The 26,770-nt window shown below is 38.1% G+C and overlaps 1 protein-coding gene and 1 pseudogene across 13 annotated transcripts in view; one reads left to right on the top strand and one right to left on the bottom strand.

Moving 5' to 3' along the window:
- Positions 1–777: 777 nt before the first annotated feature.
- Positions 778–21,782, bottom strand: LOC110778046 (polyadenylate-binding protein RBP45-like; annotated as a pseudogene).
- Positions 10,741–26,770, top strand: part of LOC110778045 (uncharacterized) — a 28,351-nt gene continuing 12,321 nt past the window's right edge. For 2 of the 13 annotated variants that reach the window (XR_008920515.1, XR_008920513.1), the window contains exons 1-10: positions 10,745–11,093; positions 11,453–11,540; positions 11,646–11,818; positions 13,963–14,180; positions 14,906–15,053; positions 15,267–15,367; positions 15,514–15,586; positions 15,690–15,721; positions 16,428–16,539; positions 22,227–22,472. Coding sequence is in view for 3 of the 13 variants with exons in the window: in XM_056827962.1 (XP_056683940.1) it covers positions 15,049–15,053; positions 15,267–15,367; positions 15,514–15,586; positions 15,690–15,721; positions 16,428–16,504 (288 nt within the window). In the remaining 10 variants the exon portion in view is untranslated. Of the gene's footprint in view, positions 11,094–11,452; positions 11,541–11,645; positions 11,819–13,126; positions 13,249–13,962; positions 14,181–14,905; positions 15,054–15,266; positions 15,368–15,513; positions 15,587–15,689; positions 15,722–16,131; positions 16,249–16,427; positions 18,550–18,573; positions 18,805–22,226; positions 22,473–26,770 lie in introns of those variants that run through there. The other 11 variants (XR_008920519.1, XR_008920517.1, XR_008920518.1 and 8 more) reach the window with 11 other exon arrangements.

The following is a 26,770-nucleotide window of genomic DNA, read 5'->3' as shown; positions in this document are numbered from 1 at the left end:
ATGGACACCACCATTGTCGCTGAGTGTTACTTTCCTCACTTGGTGTTGGTTTTTGGGCCGCAAAACCTCATCGCGAAGGAGGGCTGAAGCTCCCTCATTCACCTCAGCCCTCATTCACCCCGCGAACCTCATTCCTTTGCGTCTTCTTCTTCCTTGTCATTGCAATGGTGGGTGCACGTTAGCAAGAAGACCTTTACGTGCGCCTACTTCATGGTAGAGAGAGAAAGCCGTACATAGTTCATATGGAGTCTTTTTAGTAATTTAATTTTCCATAATGTGCATGAAGGTTAATGTAAAAATATGCTTGATCTCTCTTGCAAAAAGATATATGGAACCTACTTCCCCATTAATACATAGGAGATAGCCTAGACCATTGTAGTAAATCAATCCCCTTTCAGTTAGAAAAATGTAAAAAGTCATGTAAACAACTTACAATATATCTATCCATATACCTAGAAGAGAATTGCGATTGTTGGACCATTGAAGCCTTGATGACGGCATGTGCTTGTTCTTTGCGCCCGATGCAAAATTAGTTCAGTTGTATCAAGTATGATTGGAACTAAATACCTAGTTAAGCACCCCAAGAGGATGATAATAATGTACGAACCAATAAAACTCAACAACTAAACTAATGAGTGTTTAAAGAGGTTCATAACTCAATTAGAACACACTCTCATGTAGATGTTTTTTTAAAAGGAAGCAAATGCAGGCAAGATAAATCTGACTATAAAAGAAGAAAAAGAATACAAGCTAGGACTTGATAAATAATAATATCAAAGTACTAAAAGTGGGCAAAGGATCATTAAGAAAATTATTAATTAAGCGAAAAAAATACGATTAAATTAATGACATCTTGAATTGTAATGAAATTGAACGAAACTAACAACTGTATTTTTTTAATAATATACTAAACTGAATGGAAGAGTAACTTTTAGCACTGGAAGCTGCGTGAAATGGAAATTTTTTGACATTACTGACCTGCACAAGGCAACATACTAAGGGGGTAACCATTTCGTCTGAATTCAGCCCCAGGCCCCTAAATGGCAGAGCCTCTTGACGCCCTGCTTTGAGACAATGGGAGTTGTATAAGATTTTCAGTTGGCAATTAATTGTTCCCAAATTCTGAAAGGAAAGCAATGGAACTAAATTTATGCGCATCTTCAAGTGAATGTAGGAGACCCAAATAACAATAACCAATATAAAGAGAAACCAATCACCATGCTTCCCAACTAACCAACTCTAGGTTATGAATAACATACACCAGAAAAATGAAGATACTATACAAATTCATAAAATCAGAGAAGTTCATGCACATGGATAAAATAAAATACTGCCATTTGAAGTCATGTTAAACAATCTAACTAACACATACATGTTCCACCAACACTTTTCTTGTTGCATCAGCTCCGATACGCATTGCACGCCCTGGACACACCATTCCATTCATCTCTGACATGACACGTACTTGTTCATTTTCATCGGTGAAACAAACAAATCCATAACCCTTAGCTCTACCAGTTTGTCTATCTATGACAAATTGACAACCTTAGCACCTTTAATTGACAGATAACGAGCTCTAAAAGTTTCTTGCAATGTGTAATCAGTAACATCTGCTGCTAAATCTCTGACCAAAATTGTATAATCAAAAGCATCCTCTCCCCATTTCTCACCAGTTCCAAAGAAAACCCAATCCGGTCTGTAGTTTTGCTCAACATTTGGCATCAAAGTATTATTCAGAGTCTGCAGAATCCTCCCAGCAGTAACATGAGTGGTAAACTCAAGAAATCCGTAACACTCTAACTGCATGGTTTGTATATTACGAACGATATTGACATGGAAAGCTGCAAGATTTAGGAGCATTAGTAGTTAAGAGAGTGAATACGCTTAAGAGCCTAAGCTTGTTAAAAGTTAAGCTGCAACATGGAAGCGAACACAAGGATTTAACATATCTCACTTATAGAGTAGAAATACATTCACCAACTAATCCAATCAAAGAAAAAATGAGTTTAATTTTCCACCAAAAACAGGTCCTTGACCCTTAACATCACTTACAGGCTCAATCAACTCCAAAAACCTCAAACATTTCCTAATTTTGAAGATCATGACTTACAAAAAAAACCTAAACAATGTTGTAAGCTAGTTGCAACTTTGAATAAAAGTCTTCTACAAAACTTAATGACTTCAAAGTTATTTTCAGGGAAAACCGAGTACATCTAGACCTCTCAAGAGTCGTTTTGCCCGACAATATCCATCTTTCCACTTTTTTTTTCTTAACATGAGAAACAAATTACATCCAAAACTTTCAAGACCTCCGTCTTGACTAGATTTACAGGGAAAAACCATTTCAATTACTACACTTCATAAACACCAAAGGAAGCACCTTCCGGCCACAGTGCAGGCAAGAAAAGTAAATGCTTAAATCCTAAAATTTCCAGAAACTTCAACACAAAAAACTACACCCCCTACACTTATCCTCATTATCTTTATTCTAAACAATCTTTGTTACCTCACATAAAACAATTAATAAGTACGAGACATAATCCTAAAATATTCAATGATGATATTACACTGGAATCATCACATGACTTCTAAAAATTAAACACATATCCACAATATAGACATATCAGATCTTTTCATGGCATCAATAAAAAATCAAAAAAGTTACAAACTTAGAAGGAAATCGCCAAATCAAAGAACTTAATCGATGAAAATAAACAATTATAAACATTAGATTTGATATACCTCGCCGGTATGGGCAAAACAATTGCAAATATAATCTCGTCCATCGAATACTGCAGATCTCCAATCCAAAGCGTACGAACTGCCTGAGGCAAAAAACACCATGCGTTAATGCTAGCTTTACAACCAACATACTTTGTCACTCCAGAAAAGTGGAATTAAATTTTCCGTTTGGTGGCTAATATTGTTTTGTTTCGACATTCAAAGGATACCAAAACCATAATTTAACCATCGACATTGGAAAATAACCATAATTAGAGACGCATATAAAATAACGACTGAAAATCACTACCCACAATCCAATATAGCAGAACCCAAATAAAATGATGATTTGATAGCCCTTACCCCGCAATCAAATACAAAAAAGAAAGTAGAAATTAAGCAATATCCCGTTATCGTCTTGTCTTAGGAATTTAGGATTCGATTAAATTGAAACCAATACTGCCTCAATTAGACTCCCATCAAATTTTCTTTCTTGAAAGGAATAGTCCATATTATGGGTCTAGAATTCACAATATGGCAGCTACTCTTAAAGAACCTTAAAGATCTACCTTAATACCCATGTTGCCTCGAGGAGACTTTTATTATACTTTCTTTCTCGAAATTTTTACTACTTGTATAAAATGGTTTAAACAATAATTCATTGGCATAACTCAGACATAATAATCTAGGGAATGGTTCCCATTCCCAAATAAAATGAAAACCACCACAAATTGAAGAGGCCTTAATTATTCATCAAATCTATTTTTCCATGTACTTAATTTGGGGGTCGGGAAGAATTTACATCATGAAGCATACCACGAGCCCTACTGCAGAGAGTATATCGAACATGTTGTACAAAACAGAGTCACTTGGTATGGCATCTTGTGAAAAAATGTAACAACAATAGGCATTCAACAGTCAAATTTTAAAGAATTTATGTGTTGCCAGACAATAGAATCAACATATCAGGTTTTTGTCTGCCTTAGAAAGAAAAGGAAATCATGCACAACCATAGGTCAAACAATAAGATAAAGGCTATAAAATGTTTTCTTGGAAAAATAATGATTTTCTCCTCACTTGGGGCTTTGGCCGTGGCCAGCCCCATGATCTGATGAATATTACGCATACGACAAAATGAAGTAAGTCATACTGACCTCGAAAAAAAATGCAACTGAGACAAGGAGAAGGTTAGCAGTCATTCCTATTGAGGATACATGTTATGATTCAAAGTGATTAATCCTACTTACAGTAATGAATATCATCAACCAGATTCAATAATATCTAGAACGTATTATAAGTAGAACCCTTCAGCCATCCATGTCCATCACCCAAGTTCCAACTCCAGTAGCAACCACCTATTTAGTTTTCCAAAAAGATGAAGGTTTGAGTTTACCAGTTGTTCCGGGGTTGAAACGATGGAAGGAGCGTCCTTGATGTCTTGAGTTCCGATCACGTACGGTGCCTGCAAGATGAACTCCGGGCCAAGGGGGGGTCCCCGAGGCGGAGCCTCCGACGCTCAAGTCAGTACAATTGATGTATAAAATGAGGTGTTTAGGGGAGAGAGAGTAGGGTGGCTTCTCTAGGGTTAGAGAAATGGCCCCTTTACCTTGCCCTTTGAGGGGTATATATAGTGCCTTTGTTGGGCCTTTGAGGCCTTGTAAGGGATATTGGGCTTGAGCGGATTTTATTGGCTTTTGGGTTAAAATGGTGGGCCCATTTTAACACCCCAACAAATGCCCCCCAGACCCAATTCTATTTGAAAAATGGGTTGGGTTTTGATTTTGATCACTTCCAAGTGAAAGTCGATTTCAGCTCAGAATTTTAACCTCGGCTCGGATTGTAACATCGGTTCGAGTTGTAATCTCGGCTCGGTTTGTACCTTCGGATTTTTACCTTCGGCTCGGTTTTATCCTTCGGATTTTTACCTTCGGCTCGATTTTGTCCTTCGGATTTTTACCTTCGGCTCGGTTTTATCCTTCGGATTTTTACCTTCGGCTCGGTTTTATCCTTCGGATTTTTAAGTTGTAATCTTGGAGCGATTTCTTTACTTCGGCTCGGATTGTAACGTCGATTCGAGTTGTAATCTCGGAGCGATTTTTAACCTCGCTCTTCAAATCCGAAGATCTGTTCAAGAACGTGCTTCTAAAATCGGCTCGGATTGTAACATCGGTTCGAGTTGTAATCTCGGAGCGATTTCTTTACTTCGGCTCGGATTGTAACGTCGATTCGAGTTGTAATCTCGGAGCGATTTTTAACCTCGCTCTTCAAATCCGAAGATCTGTTCAAGAACGTGCTTCTAAAATCGGCTCGGATTGTAACATCGGTTCGAGTTGTAATCTCGGAGCGGCTTCTTTACCTTGGCTCGGATTGTAACGTCGATTCGAGTTGTAATCTCGGAGCGATTTTTAACCTCGCTCTTCAAATCCGAAGATCTGTTCAAGAACGTGCTTCTAAAATCGGCTCGGATTGTAACATCGGTTCGAGTTGTAATCTCGGAGCGATTTCTTTACTTCGGCTCGGATTGTAACGTCGATTCGAGTTGTAATCTCGGAGCGATTTTTAACCTCGCTCTTCAAATCCGAAGATCTGTTCAAGAACGTGCTTCTAAAATCGGCTCGGATTGTAACATCGGTTCGAGTTGTAATCTCGGAGCGGCTTCTTTACTTCGGCTCGGATTGTAACGTCGATTCGAGTTGTAATCTCGGAGCGATTTTTAACCTCGCTCTTCAAATCCGAAGATCTGTTCAAGAACGTGCTTCTAAAATCGGCTCGGATTGTAACATCGGTTCGAGTTGTAATCTCGGAGCGATTTCTTTACTTCGGCTCGGATTGTAACGTCGATTCGAGTTGTAATCTCGGAGCGATTTTTAACCTCGCTCTTCAAATCCGAAGATCTGTTCAAGAACGTGCTTCTAAAATCGGCTCGGATTGTAACATCGGTTCGAGTTGTAATCTCGGAGCGGCTTTTTACCTTCGGCTCGGATTGTAACATCGATTCGAGTTGTAATCTCGGAGCGGTTTTTTAGTCTTCTTTTAAATCCGTAGACTTGTTCGGAGACTTGCTACACAATTTTGATCTTCAACATTTGATGTATTTATGTTTGTCAAACATGAATGTATAATTCGTTTTGAACATGATGAACAATTTGAGGTGTATGCTCTTGCAAAATGACTTATTGTTAGACAATGTCTGTCAAATTAAGTTTCCAAGAATCTTAGCATTTTACCAAATTTATCAAGTCAAGTAAATTATATATGCTGACAAAATATAAAGTACAAAGCTTAAATAAATAGAAGACTTAGCTTTGTACTTGCGAAGTGGACAATATTGTTTTGAGACAATCTTGGGACCAAGGGATAAAACCCACTCCTTTTAAGCTTGAGATAATACTCGGACCAAGGACCAAGCAAGCCCACATGTAATAACTTATCATCAGGAGTCCGTACTTGCTTTCATATTTGCACAACATTTTTGATAAAGCTTATCCTTGTATTCCAGAGCATTCAAAATGTCTTCGTTTTTTATACGACATCAACAAGTAAATTCAAGATGGTGACTTTGAGCTCTTTATCTGGTTCAGCCGCATGTCCATTCTTTGAGGTACGAAACCGTCGAAAAGAGTAGATCTGGGTGCTAGATACTTTTCTGCTCATTTGTTGCTCTCAAATTTGTTTCCTCGTGTGGGTGATTTCTCATATGTTTTTAGTATCTAGTTGCATAGATAATTACACTTGAGGTAAAATTCTTCACACATGCTCTGTAATCGATGTCAAGTTGCCGAGGTGGATATTGGTCGGCCCCAGTCTCTCTTGCATTAATCTCATCTCGGTGGTCGACTTCGGCTGGGTCAGCCTCGGCGGGTCAACTTAAGTGTGACATTGGGTTAGCTTCGGCGTGACCTCGGGGACCTTTCAAAGCTCGGGAGCTCCGCTGCTATGCTTGGCGTCGCCTTTGGCACTGAGCTCGCATTGACCTCGACAATGAGCTTCGGCTTGGGCCTCGGAAGGCCGAACTTTTGATGCTAGCCTTGGGAGTTTAGCTTTGGCACCGCTATGCTCGAGAGATGAGCCTCGAGACTGCTGTGCTCGGCGCTGACCTCGGCATTGAGCTTTGGCATTTAGCTTCGGGAACTGCTGGCTTTGGCAATGAGCCTACATGTTCAGTACTGAGCTTTTATGCTGGTGACCCTGTCATCAACCTTCAGGTGCGGAGTTTAGCCTCGGGAGCGCAGGCTCGGACCGTGGCTCCACCTTCGGACGAGTTAGCCTCGACGGGTCAACTTCGGATTTCCAAGTACTTGCCTCGGCAATGAGCTTCGGCATTGAGCTCGGGAGGTGAGTTTTCATCTGTAATTGGTCTTTGAAGCATTTTATCAAACACTTGGTAGGCATTGGTTTGGACTATGTATTGAGGAAGCTCCTTTACAAGGTCCATAAAGTCTGAAAAAAAGTTGATAAACGAGATTCACCAGTTTTCATACCAATGTACCAGTCCAAATCAGTTATGATGATGAAGCAAAAGCATAAGATAGAATGAAGGGGACTTAGCTTTGGGGCAATTTAGAGTATTGTAGAACATTGACCACCGTCTTCCAAATGATGTAGTTGGGGCTCATTCATTGCCTCCGACTTGATCGATTTTGGTGGTTTGAAGAGGTATCATTTGATGAAACATATTGGGCCACATTTCTCGATTTCCTTACTTGCTGAATTAAGTTAGGCCATCAAATTGCCTAACTCGTTATTTTGTATGCAGTACTTGATATCCTCAATTGGTGAGGGTATCATGAGACATATTGGGCCATCAATTTCTTGGTTTGCCTCTTATTGCTTCTGACTACAATGTCATAATATGAGTTTGTTTTGCCAACATATTGCCCACTTTCCAATTATTCAGATCTGCTAGTAAAATGGCATTTTCGACCGGCTATCTTGGATTTTCTGGCCACTTTTTGTGTTTGAACATGATAGCCATGAGAGTGGATCTTCATGGGTTATTGCTCTCGGTCCCCACAGACGGCGCCAAATTGTTCCGGGGTTGAAACGATGGAAGGAGCGTCCTTGATGTCTTGAGTTCCGATCACGTACGGTGCCTGCAAGATGAACTCCGGGCCAAGGGGGGGTCCCCGAGGCGGAGCCTCCGACGCTCAAGTCAGTACAATTGATGTATAAAATGAGGTGTTTAGGGGAGAGAGAGTAGGGTGGCTTCTCTAGGGTTAGAGAAATGGCCCCTTTACCTTGCCCTTTGAGGGGTATATATAGTGCCTTTGTTGGGCCTTTGAGGCCTTGTAAGGGATATTGGGCTTGAGCGGATTTTATTGGCTTTTGGGTTAAAATGGTGGGCCCATTTTAACACCCCAACAAATGCCCCCCAGACCCAATTCTATTTGAAAAATGGGTTGGGTTTTGATTTTGATCACTTCCAAGTGAAAGTCGATTTCAGCTCAGAATTTTAACCTCGGCTCGGATTGTAACATCGGTTCGAGTTGTAATCTCGGCTCGGTTTGTACCTTCGGATTTTTACCTTCGGCTCGGTTTTATCCTTCGGATTTTTACCTTCGGCTCGATTTTGTCCTTCGGATTTTTACCTTCGGCTCGGTTTTATCCTTCGGATTTTTACCTTCGGCTCGGTTTTATCCTTCGGATTTTTAAGTTGTAATCTTGGAGCGATTTCTTTACTTCGGCTCGGATTGTAACGTCGATTCGAGTTGTAATCTCGGAGCGATTTTTAACCTCGCTCTTCAAATCCGAAGATCTGTTCAAGAACGTGCTTCTAAAATCGGCTCGGATTGTAACATCGGTTCGAGTTGTAATCTCGGAGCGATTTCTTTACTTCGGCTCGGATTGTAACGTCGATTCGAGTTGTAATCTCGGAGCGATTTTTAACCTCGCTCTTCAAATCCGAAGATCTGTTCAAGAACGTGCTTCTAAAATCGGCTCGGATTGTAACATCGGTTCGAGTTGTAATCTCGGAGCGATTTCTTTACTTCGGCTCGGATTGTAACGTCGATTCGAGTTGTAATCTCGGAGCGATTTTTAACCTCGCTCTTCAAATCCGAAGATCTGTTCAAGAACGTGCTTCTAAAATCGGCTCGGATTGTAACATCGGTTCGAGTTGTAATCTCGGAGCGGCTTTTTACCTTCGGCTCGGATTGTAACATCGATTCGAGTTGTAATCTCGGAGCGGTTTTTTAGTCTTCTTTTAAATCCGTAGACTTGTTCGGAGACTTGCTACACAATTTTGATCTTCAACATTTGATGTATTTATGTTTGTCAAACATGAATGTATAATTCGTTTTGAACATGATGAACAATTTGAGGTGTATGCTCTTGCAAAATGACTTATTGTTAGACAATGTCTGTCAAATTAAGTTTCCAAGAATATTAGCATTTTACCAAATTTATCAAGTCAAGTAAATTATATATGCTGACAAAATATAAAGTACAAAGCTTAAATAAATAGAAGACTTAGCTTTGTACTTGCGAAGTGGACAATATTGTTTTGAGACAATCTTGGGACCAAGGGATAAAACCCACTCCTTTTAAGCTTGAGATAATACTCGGACCAAGGACCAAGCAAGCCCACATGTAATAACTTATCATCAGGAGTCCGTACTTGCTTTCATATTTGCACAACATTTTTGATAAAGCTTATCCTTGTATTCCAGAGCATTCAAAATGTCTTCGTTTTTTATACGACATCAACAAGTAAATTCAAGATGGTGACTTTGAGCTCTTTATCTGGTTCAGCCGCATGTCCATTCTTTGAGGTACGAAACCGTCGAAAAGAGTAGATCTGGGTGCTAGATACTTTTCTGCTCATTTGTTGCTCTCAAATTTGTTTCCTCGTGTGGGTGATTTCTCATATGTTTTTAGTATCTAGTTGCATAGATAATTACACTTGAGGTAAAATTCTTCACACATGCTCTGTAATCGATGTCAAGTTGCCGAGGTGGATATTGGTCGGCCCCAGTCTCTCTTGCATTAATCTCATCTCGGTGGTCGACTTCGGCTGGGTCAGCCTCGGCGGGTCAACTTAAGTGTGACATTGGGTTAGCTTCGGCGTGACCTCGGGGACCTTTCAAAGCTCGGGAGCTCCGCTGCTATGCTTGGCGTCGCCTTTGGCACTGAGCTCGCATTGACCTCGACAATGAGCTTCGGCTTGGGCCTCGGAAGGCCGAACTTTTGATGCTAGCCTTGGGAGTTTAGCTTTGGCACCGCTATGCTCGAGAGATGAGCCTCGAGACTGCTGTGCTCGGCGCTGACCTCGGCATTGAGCTTTGGCATTTAGCTTCGGGAACTGCTGGCTTTGGCAATGAGCCTACATGTTCAGTACTGAGCTTTTATGCTGGTGACCCTGTCATCAACCTTCAGGTGCGGAGTTTAGCCTCGGGAGCGCAGGCTCGGACCGTGGCTCCACCTTCGGACGAGTTAGCCTCGACGGGTCAATTTCGGATTTCCAAGTTCTGTTCCGGGGGTTGAAACGATGGAAGGAGCGTCCTTGATGTCTTGAGTTCCGATCACGTACGGTGCCTGCAAGATGAACTCCGGGCCAAGGGGGGGTCCCCGAGGCGGAGCCTCCGACGCTCAAGTCAGTACAATTGATGTATAAAATGAGGTGTTTAGGGGAGAGAGAGTAGGGTGGCTTCTCTAGGGTTAGAGAAATGGCCCCTTTACCTTGCCCTTTGAGGGGTATATATAGTGCCTTTGTTGGGCCTTTGAGGCCTTGTAAGGGATATTGGGCTTGAGCGGATTTTATTGGCTTTTGGGTTAAAATGGTGGGCCCATTTTAACACCCCAACACCAGTAATCACCAATAAGAACATTAATATTTTGGGTTTAGAACAGAAGATATATTTGCAAATATATACACCAAATCCAACAAAGATAATTTGGACGTGTGTAAGGGAGAACATGAGAACATCCGGATATATGTGGTCACATATCTTACAACCTAAAAGCAAGGAATATGATTTCACTATTCATCCAATAGTGTATTGCCTAAAAAACCCTTAAGATTTTTATCATTTATCATTTGTGCCCTCCTCTAACTCTCGTGTTCACTCCTCCTTGCCTCGGTGCCTCCCTTCTCCCTCCTCCCTACTTCCTACTTGCCTTCTTCTTTTCCTTTCACCCGTGGTTCTTCCATTGATGGTTTTTCAGCAAACCCTAGATCTCACTCAATCTCCTACGCCCCCATTTTCTCTCTCCTCTCCTCTCCCTCCTTCTTTCTTTATCCATTTTCTTCTTCGCTACATCTATCTCACTCCACAATAACTGAATATGGCGGCTGATATCCTTGATTGTGGTTAGGGTTTTCTCGTTCTTCTTCTTTCAAGGTTAACTGGAAGTAGACGAAGATAATGGACAAGGTACTTTTCTTCTTTTCTCAATTTCTTAATGTTCTAGGTCTAGGTATTTAAAATTCGATTCTTTTAGGATTTTGGTGTTTCAGATTATAATTTCTCTCAATTTCTAAATTTTCTAAGTCTTGGTATTAAAAATTCGATTTTATAGGGGTTTTAGGTGTTTCAGATTTCTATCTTCTATCAATTTCTGAATTTTCTAGGTCTAGGTAATTTTAGGGGTTTTTGGGTTTCAGATTCTTATCATTTCTTAGTTTCTAAAATTTCTAGGTCTATGCATAAATAACTATCTTAGCATCTGGATTTCTTATGAGAGTGTTAGGATTCTACTCTTTTCATAATTGGTTGATTTATGAATTTGTTAGGTAGATTTCCAGCCAAAGGAAGGAGATAATGCTAAAACTAAGCTTGAAAATCACTAGGATACTCTTGGCTGAGATGGCTTGAGCTGAGGTGACATTCTACTATTTTTTTTCATCTCATTCATTGTGACTAAGGTTGGAAAACAATTGGTGTATAAATGTTGATTATGTATTGCCAACTTTTATTTGGTTTCAGGAAGCTAAGAAACTCTAGGCTTATATTAAAGTGAAGGATTTGCTCAAGATCCCAACAAGCGTAACATAAAATGTGACAAGCTGTTGCATTCCATTGTTCGTGTAGATACGATCAACAAGTTCCAGATGAATAAATCTCTCTATAAGCATGTATGTCCGCTCAATCAGAAGAAGGTAATACCGATCTCTTGTTTTATGATCATCTTTCATGAGATATTTCCATTTCAAGTTCTGATTAACAACTGAATTATCTGTGTATGGCAAATGACTCTGATCCTAGGACAGGGGCTCTGGTGCTCTATGATGGAATTTTTTTTTAGAAATTATACATTATGCAAAATGGGCATAGTAACATTGTGGTAACATTTATTATACATTATGCAAAAAGGTTTTTGGTTGTATCTATCAATTTATGAATTTTCGTAGGTCTTGGTGTGAAGCATAGTGGTTATGATTTGTGTGTGAACCAGAATTTATTTCCCAGTTTTCTTTGTTGTTATGTAATTACAATTTATGGCTCAATATTTTTTACATAGGTTTGGTACAATTACTATTCTTTGTTGTGAAATATATAATTTTTTGATCGAATTGTTGAATAAAATCTTCAATAGTTATTGCAATCAACTTAGTTTTTAGGGGTCTAATTAGTTGGGTTTTTTTTTCTACTTCCCAAACAAGATTGAGGGGTTTTTAATCCAATTTAGGTTATGATTATTTTGTACTTCCAATTAATTATAGGCTGGAAATTTATTTAAAATTTCAATTTTAGACAGTAATTGAATTGCCTGTTTTGCTTAATTTCTACCAACAGTGTGTCTTCATTTACAATGAGTTTGCCAATTTCGTAAAATTGTGTGTACATGATCATGAGATATTTCATTGAGTCAACCAAAAATAATTTGTTGAACTTTTGAAGAGAATGTGTTGGACCGATGTCCTGAGAAATAGTAGTATATAAATCTAGATTTTCCAGTTGGGACATGATTAAGTGTGCCATAAATTGAGGATTTTTTAGGGAGCAGGCACATATTGGGATATTAATCTTAGGAGAGTTTGGTCTTTTTATTAGAAGATCCTCTTTCCGCCCCTAGGTTTTTCATGTGAAAGAACGGGGAGAATGGTAACAGGATAAGGATGGTGAATTCTAATCAGATGTTAATCAGTCTAACGATCATGTTAATCAGATGTTTTGGAAAGGGAAGAACAACAATAGATTAATAATCAAACCAATTGCGAAGACGAGAAGTAGATAACAGCTTAGCAAAACAATTAGTTTTGACCGTTGGACTCCAAGCTAAAAATATGCACAATGTTGAGTGGGTTTTTCAGTTTTGATGGGATATGGCAATGTTGCGCATTGGTAGTGCTTAAGTTTTTCTTCTTCGTTCTTAAAGAATTGATTCTGTCAGAGTGAACTTTTGGTGGAAAGCATTTATCAATAAGCACTATAGTGTTATGACCAGCTAAAGATTATTATTTTAGTTTGCAGGCAAGCTGTGCTGTTATTGGGGAATCGGTGTCAAAATTTCTTTTAATATATTCACCCAATCTTATGGTGTACTTTCAAATTGCAAGATGTTATGTGTGCGTTCTTGATCCAACCAGTTAAGATAATTGCTCACCATTTCTGGTTAGACGTGATTCAAAATCTCATCTTAAATGGTTAAGATTTATGAGCCTTGCAGAGATGTTCTGTTCATAAGAATGGATACTCTGATCTTGTAGTTTGTCTCTGTCTCTTACACCAGGTTTTATGATCTTATTATGAAAATAGTTGCGGGGAACATTTCTAAGTTGTAGTCCATCTGCAATCTGCATTTCCCCTCCTATTTCCCATTCTTATTTTCTTATCAATTTCATTTTTTATCGCTGGTACTGTGTGATTAGTTATCAGTTTTTTTTCTTCATTTATATCCTCTCAATTTCTGTATTTTTCTTTGTTTATCTACTCTCAATTTCTAGGTCTAGGTACTTAATGTTTGATTTTAGGGGTTTTGGTGTTTCATATTCTTATACTCTATCAATTTCTGAATTTTTGTAGGTCCTGGTGTTAAAAAATCCATTTTTGGTTTTTTTTGGTGTTTTAAATTCCAATGTTCTCCCAAATTTCTGAATTTTCTTGGTCTAGGTACTTAATTTCTAATTTTAGGGGTTCTCGGTGTTCAGATTCTTATCTTCTCTCAATTTCTGAAACTTCTAGGTGTAGGTGTTAAATTTTATTTTAGGGGTTTTACTATCGTTTCTCTTCACGGAATTCAACCGTAGATACTTAGAATTTTGGTATAGTTTATTTGAGGGTTAAGTTATATTTTATGCAGGTTACTAATCAACGAGATTAGTCAGGAAAAGTTTCCCTTGTTGGTCAAAGAAAGCGGTGAAGTTTTAAAGGTGAAGCTAAAAGGCTAAACAAAATAGCCAAGTGTTGTTCAAGGTCAGGGAAAGAAGGCCATCTTAATTGCGGTGTGGATGCTGAGGGTGATCAACATTTTCAAGGGACTCCGTCATGTCGAGAAGAGAAGTCAGCAGGCTTAAAATTGTGAGTTGATTCTCAATGTGTTAGTTGTTTTCAAGTTTGCAACTTCCGAGTAGCAAGTCGTGTTTGAAAAATGATAAAGAATGGTACTTTTACTTATTGCTTATTTTGATTCTATAATTACTGCAGTTTTCATTTTCAAGTTTGCAATTTTTGAGGATGATAAAATACTATCGTTACTGACCAAAAAGTCTTTATTGTACTCATCGGCCTTTAGTCTTATGTTACTTCGGGATAACAAGCTCACACAGACATCATTATGCATGCACAAACTACAAAATGTTTCGAATAACAGCCAGATTGGAAATAATTTGTATCAAATAAACAAACATAATGTACTACCAAATCATTATTCTCCATTCCAATCAGCTGGTCATTCTTGAGTTAACATTCACACATGTGTGGCAAACCATCTATTGGGTAAAGGTCTAAATCAAACAGATGAAACACCTCATTCCTTGAGCAAACAAGAAAAAAAAAATCAGAATTAGGGATATTGTAATAAGACTCATTAATGTGTAGATGATTTTATACAGAGTAGCTTTATAATTTGTAATGTGTTATATGTGTATACAAGAGCAAGTATGTGTCATATATTTAAATGATGTATAGTTTTCTGTGATGCTGCTTAACTGATACCAAACGCGAGAAGGCAGCAAAACATGTTATGATTAATCAGGTCATGCTGCTTAACTGATACCAAATCTGTTTATCTTATACATTTACAGTTCAGTCATTACCTCAGTAATTATGGATTTAGAGAATTTTTCAAGCGCTGCGGAATTCAAATCTCTAACCAGGAGTGAGCTTAATGAGGTTATAGTTCTCTGTTGTCAAGTTTTTGGGTTGAGCTTCTCCAGGAGTGAGCTTAATGAGGTTATAGGCCTTTTCTCAGTTGCTGAATTCATCATCACAAGATTAGAGACCCTTTATATATTTTTTTAAATATTTGACTAAAACTTTCTTTTGAGGTGGAGAAGCTGAATTTGTTATTGTTTGCATTTTCTTTGTTCTATGGTCATATTTCATATTTTGCTCATTTCTCTTGGATCAGTGATGGTTTTGAAATTTCCTTGTGTTTAATTGTAGAGATGATGAATGGGATGTAAATAAATGGGCATGGGAGGGAGTCTTGAAAGTTATTAGCAAGGGAGAAGAGTGCATAATCAGACTTGAGGATAAGTCAACAGGTAAAACTATATACTCAGCAGTAGTTGTAATGGATACGTATCTACGGAGTATTATTGTAAATTAAGACTTAGGGTAGGTTAGTTGGAGAATGTTATTGTTACGTTTTGTTTAGCATTTTCATATTTCTTTGGTTGAATTGGTTCAGGTGAACTCTATGCTCGGGCTTTTTTGAGAAAAGGAGAGCCACATCATGTGGAAACTGTAATTGATAGTAGCAGGTTTACTACTTTGTTGTCTTTACACTTAGGAATAACCTTTTCTTAAATATCTTGTGCCAGCTAAGACCTTGTGTAGCGTCTAAGTTTATGTTCTCTTATGCAGATACCTTTTGCTTCGAATAGAAGAGAAAACAGGTGAGTGACAAATTTTTGTCTGATTGAATTTTAAATGTGTATTTACATTTCCATCTCTTGTCCCATTGCTTGATCAAGATGTAGCTGATTGATTTTCATGTCCTTTGTGAATTTGTGCCAAAGTTGTCATCCTTTGTTGGTCACCTGTTTCTTAGTATGATCCACATTTCCTGAATGTGTCCTAAATTGCTTTTGACATTTCATTTTCAGATAAAAACCCTACCTTGTGAGCACAAAACTCGAATGATGCGTTTTTGTTCTCCCCCTAATAATGGCATGCGTTCCACCACCCATTTTTGAGAAAATTAAACTATCCCATGCTATTTCCCCACTTATATCTCTTTATAAGAATCACGTGCAAAAACCACAAATAACCATTAATATATTCATCCCTTGCTTTGAAATTGTAGTTGAATTCTAATATGAAATTGTACACGTGGTCGTCTTCGACATGCTTTTGTTGGGATAGGGTTTCATGAGAGAACTGAAGCTTATGACTTCCAAGCTGCTCTGCATGACCATATGAAGTATCTCTCTGCTTATCTTTTGTGCAATTATAATTTTTTTTGTGTTAGATGCAACAAGTAAACATATAAAAAGTAGTTTTCTGTGTTAGATGCATGTTGTCTTCAAACAATTACCTGAAAGAACTGAGGCATCCATTGAATAACTAACTGTCTGTTTGATTTCCAAATTTCTAATTTAGATATCTCGATAACAAGAAAACTGCTGAAGAAATGGAGCAGCAATTCCAGAATTCTTCAGCCATTGATTACAGTTTGAAAGATGGAGAGACCCTTGTTCTTCAGTTAAAATAAGTAAGCTCGCTATTTGTCTGTTTCCTCACTGATTAAATAAATAATTTGCTACTCGAATGAATGATAATCTGTTTATGCTCAACATTTTATTATTAGAAACCTGGTGGCAATATAAATCTGAAATCCATTGATGAGGGTGTGAACAACCTATGAATAACAGATAAAAGTAAAGCTAAAGAGCCCTTGTTTTCTATCAGACCACCTCCTCCTCCACCAGGGGCGGACCTACATGGAACTTGAGGGGACCAAAGGGACCCCCATTTTCTGAAAAAATTAAACCAGGAATCTATATATTCTTGCTTAATGTCCGCTCAGAATAATAATAAATTGGTGTAGCTTAGTGGTTAATCTACTTGCTGTTACTCTATCCTTTGAACGCAGAAGTCATGTGTTCGAGTCCCGACCCTACACTCTTCAAAGCTGTTACACTTTTTTCCTTACCCGTGACCATTCATCTTCATGGTTTCTTACTTTCTAAAATGTTTTTGGCTTTATTTTTTATTTTTACCATTTTCTGATTTTTTCATGATTTATTTCTTGCTCTTTTTTTGTTTTTTTCTTCTGATTTTAGTACTGTATTTATATTTTATAATTGCTTAATTTCATTGCATTTTTTAGGGGTCTAATTATATAATAACAATATGGCCCATAAATATTGAAAAAGGTGCAACTTTTTTTATACAATGGTGTAGTTTTGTCATTCTTTTTGTTAGTAATTTGTAATGAATCAGATTTCTTATAACATGTAAAAACTCATCGTATACACTCGTAATAATTTTTTTCTTGAGATGAATCGCTGTAAATTATTGTTTGGACTGATATATTGATTTCTATTGCTCTTAAGCCTACACAAAAATTCCTAAATCTTCACTGCATAATTTTGTTATGGATATTAAGAAAATTTATTACCTAACGTTCCCCAATTCCCCTTAACAAAAGGGGCAAAATAGAAGGATAAGCAATTTTGTTTTTTTAAAAAAGTAAAAAGTTGGACCCCCATTTCTATATTACTGAGTCCACCACAGTCCTCCACCACCAACCCTCTCACCAACTTCTTCTCCTAAAACTCCTAGATCCCCAAGTTCTAATCCTAATAAAATATTCGAAGAGGAGAAAGAAGATCCCAGTAAAGAGCAGGTTCAACCTGATTTTAATTTTAAGGAAAATCAAAGTTCAGAAGATACAACAGATGAGGAATTTAGGGATTTTCAAGCAGCTGGCTGATTTTTTAACTTGTATAAATAAACTTCTGTTCATAAATGAAATTTCTTTCGGACAAGGCTGGTGTACATTGTGCATGATCAAGTGTTGATCCAAAGTCTATGCTATGCGAATTTTTAAGGCAGGGCAGTGTTCAGAAGGTGAGGAAAGGAGAAAAGATTGACATTTACACAGATGTGTGGTGATGGTGAGTAGTTAAATTGTTAATTTTTGGCTTAACCCAACTTTTTCGCTCGTTTATGTGATTGATAGTTGATACACGACATACAACGGGAAACAGGTACAAGATAAACCTATGGATGATAGGAAGACAGAACAAGTTGGGTTAATATGTTCTTTGTAATTATTTTTGTGGAGATGGGGGGGGGGGGGGGGGGGTTAGGGGTGACTTTTATATACTCTTATTCAGAGTTGGGTCTAATCTACTCAGCGCACTCTGTGCTGCTCATATCACTTAGTTTTTGGTTGTGTCAGCTGTTCTTAGTTGTTTTTCAAAGTACTAGCAACACTGGTGCCACAGTTCTATTCTCCGAAGTGTGCTGATGTTTTTGTGTTCAAGCTTGCATGAAGTTTGCTGGTCCGTGGCAGTGCAACAAGTTAGCTCAGGGTTGCCAAGTCTGGTTGTCTGTTGCTTGTTGTGTTTGTTGCTCCGTGAAGTTTTAACCAAAGTGGTCAGGTTGACTTGGTGTGGTGTTGTTTGCTATAAAAACATAGTCCCAATGACTTTGCATAATGGCCCCAGAATTGTTGTAACTGATTTCTTATTTATATACCTCATGTGTTTGCATATTTGTAACTTTTTTATCATTTCAGATCCTCAGTTGTCGGAAATGGAGGTGTTGCAACATGATATATCAGCTCCCTTACAAAACAAATGTTATTAATAATTCTTAAACAATAGGTTTCTTCCTAGAAATACATGGTTATAATACTAATTAAACATACTTGATATATTTTAATAAAAATAATTACGCCATACGTTTTTCCCTACCTTGGGGAACGGCGCGCGATAGCGCTTCGGCCAACAACTAGTATAACCAAACACGACTTACTTTTTCACTGCATCATCACCCCGGGTCCCTACATCATTAACGATGGGCTGAACTTGATAAACTGTAGGGAATTTTTTTTATATAGAATTAACAAGACTCTTAGAATGCTAAAATTTGTAATTTCAAAAATAAAAGAGAAAGAACCCCCCACCGCATTCCCCCACCCCCCAAAAAAAGGGGGAATCAGGTAAGAAAAATAAATAGAACTCCTAGAAGTTCCTATTCCCCCCCAAACCCTCTAGATCTCTTCCACTTAATACTGGGAAAATAAAATAATATCATTACCTTGTCCTATTAACAATGTGCATCAAATATAAAATCTTTTGATATTGACATGCTTCTATAGCACTACAAAAAACACTTATTTGTCAATGAAGACACATAAGGTATCTAAAATATATCAAAAAGTATTTGAAGCATATGGATGTAAAGAAAATATCAATAAAGGAAGAAGTAGCTCACCGCACTAAAAATAGAAGAAAAATAAATGCGGGGATAACATTTCATATTATCAACCTCAGATATAGAAAGTTCGAATAATTTGTAACACTTAAAGACACATTTCACCCCGTTACTCATTGATCCTAAGAATGGCGTCAAAATATCACACAATTGAACCACATAATTCAAGTAAAACACCAAGAACACAAACTAACCATTAGGTTATTTACACTAAGATAATAGTACAGAGTACTTCATGAAAGTAATACACCCAAATACACAAATTTAATCACCAAAATTAGAAAATATGAGAACATTTATGTTAGAACCATCATTAACTGCAATATGGTATGTTTAGGTACATGAAATGGATAAAAATTTATTTATTTTAACAGTCCTTCATCCAGAAAATCGTTGTCTGCACGCATTGTCTCAACCCATCACAATTATGATCAGGGATACGACAAAGTTTACTAAATTGCCGTGTATAATAATTGTATTATTCACACACTCTACAATCTCTGCACTCAATTTAAGTATGATCATTTGGGAAAGTTGATCATAGACCATTATTATAAAAAGAAAGGTGAAAACCTCTTTCAAACATTTGAATATAGTATTTGGGGGATTGAGAGGCATAACGGGAAGATCAACGGTATATGTGACTGTGTTAAAAACTTTTGAGGCTTTGATCAACACAAACTAAGAGACTCTATTAGTAAGTATTGTACATGGACTCCCTACCGGCCTTCCGTCATAAATAAATACAGGGTATATGTCACTTTTTACGAGTGTCGGACTTGGATAGTTTAGGAAGCATTAGAATCTTTCGTCTCAAGCCTCCAAATGCCTATAGGGCCTAAAAACAATGCTCTTCGCGATTCATAGCGAAAACAACAATAACAACAAATATTAAACAACTGCTAACTTTCGCAACATACATACATGAAACTAAAGTTTGCAAGAATCAACTTCTATAATTCAAGATCATAACACAAAACAATTACATCTCTAAAAAAATAAACTTGTCATCCCAAATAAGCAAGAAATAGTACACAGAGACCTAAAGACTGGATTAATAGAGTTAAAAAATTCAAGTAAAAGTACCTGATGAAAAAAATCAAAGGATGGAAATTAGTTTTTAACAAGCAGGAATGTGGAAGCCGAAAGGAACGAGCTCTAAAAAAGTTGAATAACAAACTGGTTCGATCTAAGCATACAAATTTAGCCTCCATCACAACTCTTTCAACCAATCTTAGTTGAGACAATTTATCAAACAAACTGTGGAAAGAACATTAACATTCAAATTATATGAATGAAAAACTCTACAATTCAAAACAGCGCCTGCAGTTTACAAAATTATAGAAATAATACTCGGTTTAGCAACCGAAAGAACGAAAACACAACATCAACACACAACTCCCAACCAAAATTGATCAATGGACAATGACATTAACCTTGATGAATTAAATTTCAAGCAACATATACATTAAAAAATGAGTTGGGAGAGGAGAAAACCCCGAATTAATCAAATTTTAAGAAAATATAGAAATAATACTCGGTTTAGCAACCGAAAGAATGAAAACACGATATCAACATACACAGCCTCCAACCAAAATTGATCAATGAAAAATAACATTAACATTAACCCAAATGAATCGAATTTAAAGCAATATATACATAAATTAAATGAATTTGGGAGAGGAGAAAACTCTAAATTATTTGAATTTTAAGAAAATATAGCTATAATATTCGGTTTAGCAACTTAACGAACCAAAACACGACATCAATAGACACAACCCCCAACCAAAATTGATCAATGAACAATAACATTAACCGAAACGAACCGAATTTCAAGATATATATACAACAAAATGAATTTGGGAGAAGTAAAAACCCTAAATTAATCGAATATTAAGCAAATGATAAACCAAGTTAGTCGGAAATTAAACGAAGAAAAACATAGATTAATCTAGAATTGAGCGTAGAGGGAAGAGATAGAGGCGGAGATTACCTAATTATTGAAGAGAGGGCAGATGTCTGTGTAGTCTTAATCGTTGAAGTCGACAATGATGAAAATACGATCCTTAAATCTAACCCTAATCTGAAGAAAACAATGATGAAACCAAGAGATATTGACAAATAACATTGATGGAGATGAGAAGAAACTCATCATTCTCACTTTGAGTAAGTGGCAGGGTAGGAGGAGAGAGTAAGTGGCAGGCTAGATGTAGAGGGAAACAACGGGGGAAAGCTGCAGCGTAAGGAGGATGAGGGAGGAGATCTTGGTTGTAGGGTGAAAGGGACACGTGGCATCGTCTAACAGGAGTGGGTAATTATGTAAATACAGTGTCTGTAAGGTAAAAGACAACAAAAAGAAGGAAGAAAAATGGGGGCAAGTTCGTTACTTCGCTATTGTGGGAATAATAATATCCACTCCTTGCCTTTATAAGTGCTAGGATTACATTTCAAAATCAATAAATTGGCGAATATTGGGAGGAATAGCTTCTTAAAGTTTATAAGTTTATCGTATTATACTTCGTATGACTTTCGTTTTAAAATAGTTTTTTCATTTTCACTTGTGATAATATTCACTTATCTTACTTTGACCCCGATCTACTAATAAATGAAAATAAATGCTATTATGCAAAATGTTATTGGATTTGTCTCAAATCCCAATGTACATTCTAAATATATCAACCTTTTTTTTGTTACTAATACATACTTACAAGTGTTGTTGGTCAAATTTATGAATTGACAAACATGAAAATTAAAATGATACAACTATTTGTTGACAAACATGAAAATAAATGTACATATTCTCATGAGTTCTCAAATCTCTCTCACTCAATGTTAATTACCCTTAATTTAATCTTTTTTAAGCATACTGCATATTTCTAATTTTCCATGTGAAAGGCTTCATTTTTCTTATGGCACTATTTGGGCTATGATAACATGACGATTTTTGTACAGGGTGTTCTACCGACATACCGGCAAATCTCCCGTGGGCAAACTCAGCCACTGGCTAAGTCAGATAAGAAGGACAACCAAGTCTTACCGGCATTAATCTACATATCTTACTGACATAAACCATCTTCCACGTGATCAGAGATCACCAAGAGGTCACCATCAGAAAAGTCATTGTCCTGCAAAGTAGAGGCTACTCGACTATACAAGGAAATTTGTGTATATAAGGAGGACCTTATTTATTGCTACAAGGTACAAAATCCTTAAATACTTTCACTAATACCACACAACTTACTTACTTACTTCTTAGTTAATCCTTAAATACTTTAAGTAATCTTACTTTAGCATCGGAGGGGAGATCCTCAAACCACCACCGAGGCTAGTTAATCCATTATGTTGTGCATATCACAATCAGTGATCTCAGCAGAAGACATCTATCCCACAGTCAACTGTTCTAATTCCACATCCGGAATATCTGATGCTAGAAGGAGGGGACCTCATCCCTTAGTAACGGTATATCAACTCACATGGAAATCTTTTCAAAAGACAGTAGTAAGAAATCGAAGAAAAATCAGGAGAAAATGACAACTCCACAACCAACGGGTAATGCAAAGCCTCATGCAGCAGTTGTACTGCCAGAAACAATCATCCCACCTATCCAATCGGTAATATCACCCATTGTAAGACATATCCCCCAGTAGGCCCCAGAGGGGTAATTATGGAGGTCGATGACGATGAAAATGAATAAGAGAGGCCACCTAGGAAACATCGAAGCATACCCCTCTCACAAATATTGACGAATCAGTTGTCGCCCCTTTCGGGAATATTCACAAGACCAAAATTGAAAACGTTGTCGGGTGTTATGAAAACATTGTCTGAACTAAAACCACCTCCGATTCCTAGTGGTGGTGTTACCGGTGAAGACACAAAACCAAGTGCACCCAAATTTCCAATCAAAAATCTTCTAGCATCCCTAAACTGAGAAAACCCAACACAAAAAAGGAAACATCCCCACCTGCAAGAGGAAGAACCAAGAGAGGAACTAGAGGAGGAACAACAACTATTCCCAGTGTCTGAGCATAGAAAACCAGTGCACCAAGTATACATACAGCATATTGTCCACCCAAAAGATTCCCCATTATGAAGAAAAGATCTAGAGGAGAGAATGAAAACAATCAAGATGCCAACCGACAAATATGATGGTACCACAGATCCTGAGAATCATTGCACCACGTTCGAGAAACACATAATGATGTACACTGACTCTGATTCCATGTGGTGTAAAGTCTTACTATCCACACTTCTCGATGAGGAGGCTAGTTGGTACAAGGGGTTGGAAGCCGGCTCAATATACAGTTTCAGGCAATTGCAAGTAGACTTCATGGCATGCTTTGTCAGTAAGCAAAAAAGAAAGATGTTAGGAGAACTGATGTCATTTCTCCAGAAATACAGGGAATCCCTAAGGGATTATCTCACCAGCTTTAACAATGAATCAATCACCAATTCAAACTTGCAGTAAGAGGTTGCGGTTCTTGCCTTGATGAGAGGGATGCACGACTGCGAGTTCAAAAAGTATCTCAGCCGAAAGTCATACACAAATCTAGGCGATGTTTTGCACAAAGAAAATGAGTACATAATGGGAGATGAAATGATAAGAATTTCAAATTCTACAGCCCCAACCATCTATAACTCAACGTATAGCTCATTTATAACCCAGACTACAACAATCAGCAACCCACGAAGGGTAATAATCAAAACAATCAGAACCACTATAAAGGGGGGAATTTCAAAAAGGAGAACGGAGGAAATACTGATCAGAAAGAAGAGAAGTCCGCGGATTTTTTGATAATCACACTCCGTTGAGTACGGCAAGAGCCACAATCTGCAATGTGAACAAAATACTGGACAGTTGGAAAAAACCACCGCCAATGATGAGCAAAGAGTGAAACCTCAAAGAGTTTCGCGATTTTCATAATGAGCACGACCATAATAAGGAGGACTGCCAAGACCTCATGGATAACATCAAGGATATGGTGAAAATGGGGCACTTCTAATAATACAGGGCGAGCCAAGGAAACAATAATTACAACCCAGCCAAAAATTTCCAGCAATAACAGTGGAAGTTCATACCAACCATCAGAACAACAATTGCAGAAGCAGGCTCCCAAAATTGAACAACCATACCAGGCACCAAGAATAGAGCAACGACCGGTTGAGACTAGTGCTAGGGGAGAACAAAAAGATAACAACAAGAAACTAATGATATACGTTATCTCTGGCGGTCTAATTCATGAGGTGACAATTAGTGGAGCATTGGCCGAAAGGCCATCGGAACGCATACGAGGAGCAGCCCACGAGCCGAGTGTGCGAAGAACTCAAGGCCCATGAGTGTCTGGGAGCAAGGCCGCACAACAACAACAGCGACAACAATCCCGTGGCTTGGTTGTGCTGCGCGCGTAGGCCGAGCGGAGGGAATAGAAGCAACAGCAGCATCAACAGCCGCTGGCTTGGGAGCGACCCAAGGATTAGCGTTAGGCGCATGCTTGCGGTATATTGTGTTTGCTGGCCACAAGGCTTCATGCATTGGTCAGTCAATTGAACTAATAGCTTAGGTCAATTTATTATCCTATTCCTAATAATTTTCCAACTAACCTAATTTGCACAAAATCCCAAGACACCTAAAGATCCCCGATTCTCACTGTGCCTCCTAATCAATGATCATCCAAAAAAGCCTACACCCTATGACTAAAGATCTAAGCTATCAATATTCAAGATGGATCTGCACGTGTCGGTGGACGTTTGTAGAGGAACTATGATCGGAGTTCTCATTCGTGTTCGTAGACTAATCGGGAATACACACATCAAATGTAACTATGCTTAAACTAACCTCAACTTTCACATTGTTCCTGCTATCAGCTTCAATCTTTTCAACACGCGCAACATAGGGTGGCTTGACTACATCAGCAGGTCTCATCAAAACACAATCTCCAGCAAAAAAATTGGAAGAAAATAAAAACGAAAATTCAGGGAATTAAAATTAACCCAGCAATCAATCAATTGGAAACATCGGAAACCAGAAACTATTCGATTTAGAAACTGTTGTTCTTACCTCTGACGACCTTGTTGGTGCCTTTAATGGTGTACGAATCAAGGTCCCGCTTTTCGGGGCGAGTCTTCGCCATTGGAGAGATATTGGGAGAGAAATGGGGAAGTAGAGAGAGAAAGATTGAATCTTGGAGAATAAAATGGGGGGAATTTGAGGAGAAAATGAAATGCGCAAAACCCTAGATTTTAGGGGAGAAAACCCTAGAGCTTGAAGGTGTTCATGGGAAGAGAAGGAGGAGAGAGAGAGAGTGAGTTTAGAAGGACTTTCAGACTGACGGAGTAAGGTCTTTCGAGCAGCAGGCAGGAGGACGAACGACCGTCCGGAGCAGTTGGCCTGGGTGCAGTGAAAAGTTGGAGGAAGGAAGGAAGCAGGAGGACAAGGCAGTGAAGGCTGAAGCAGATTTTCGATTTAGGTCACAGTAATATTAATTAATTAGAGCAAGTGAGAATAGAAGGTGAGCGCTAAACAAATTTCTGAAAAGTTTCAAACTCATTTGCGTCGCAGTGTCACTAATCTGCGACGCAAATGACTCTAGAGTCATTTGCGAGTCATTTGCGTCGCAGATTAGTAGCATTGCGGCGCAAATCGGTGAGTATATTGCGTCGCAGTTTTACTAATCTGCGACGCAAATGACTCTGCGAGCATCTTAGAGTCATTTGCGTCGCAGATTAATAAAACTGTGACGCAAATGACTAATTTTAATGATAAAATTTGTCATTTAATTTGCGTCACATGTTTATAATGGCGACGCAAATTCAGCGACGCAATTAAATAATTTTCCACTAGTATGGTTTCAGGATTAATTTCTCTTATAAGTTAATTAGATTAACTGTAAATCCCTACACCTCCGGTATGTATCGGCACGTTGGGTCATAAAGTGCCCCTAACCAAGGCTCTTCATCAAATACTCGACCTCGGTTTGAATTTCCAATTTGGTTACCTTCTCCTCACAATAAAACTTAGTGGGGCTGATAGTCCATTGGGAGAGCCCCTTGAAGTAATCGCAAGAGGACTGGTCATCAAACTCGATGCCCATGGTTTCCAGCCTGGGTGGTCTCACCCCCTTTTTCTTAGAATAGGAGGGTGCACTAGACTTTGACTTCTTTTAACTATACATGATGGAATGACAAAATGACCACTAAAACAACAACCCAAGAAACAACTCTCAAGAATTCCACAATCACCCAAACAACAACCTCGCACAACTCCAAAAATCCGAAATCCACCACATTGTATACTTCCACAAAAATAATTCAAACACCAACAACACAAACAAGATCAACAACCACACCCAAATCACCAAAAATACCACAATAATTCAACAACAACCAACAACTCACCCAAAAATTCAATCACCAAATCAAAAAAATTGAATTTTCAATATCAAGGAGCATAAAGTAAGTAGAGGAGAAGAGAAATATTACCCATGAGTTGGAATGTGACG

Source organism: Spinacia oleracea, chromosome 5 (genome assembly GCF_020520425.1).
Source record: "Spinacia oleracea cultivar Varoflay chromosome 5, BTI_SOV_V1, whole genome shotgun sequence".
Classification (NCBI taxonomy): domain Eukaryota; kingdom Viridiplantae; phylum Streptophyta; class Magnoliopsida; order Caryophyllales; family Amaranthaceae; genus Spinacia; species Spinacia oleracea.
Note: the sequence above shows the minus strand (reverse complement) of the source record. Positions and strands in the feature narration are given on the sequence as shown.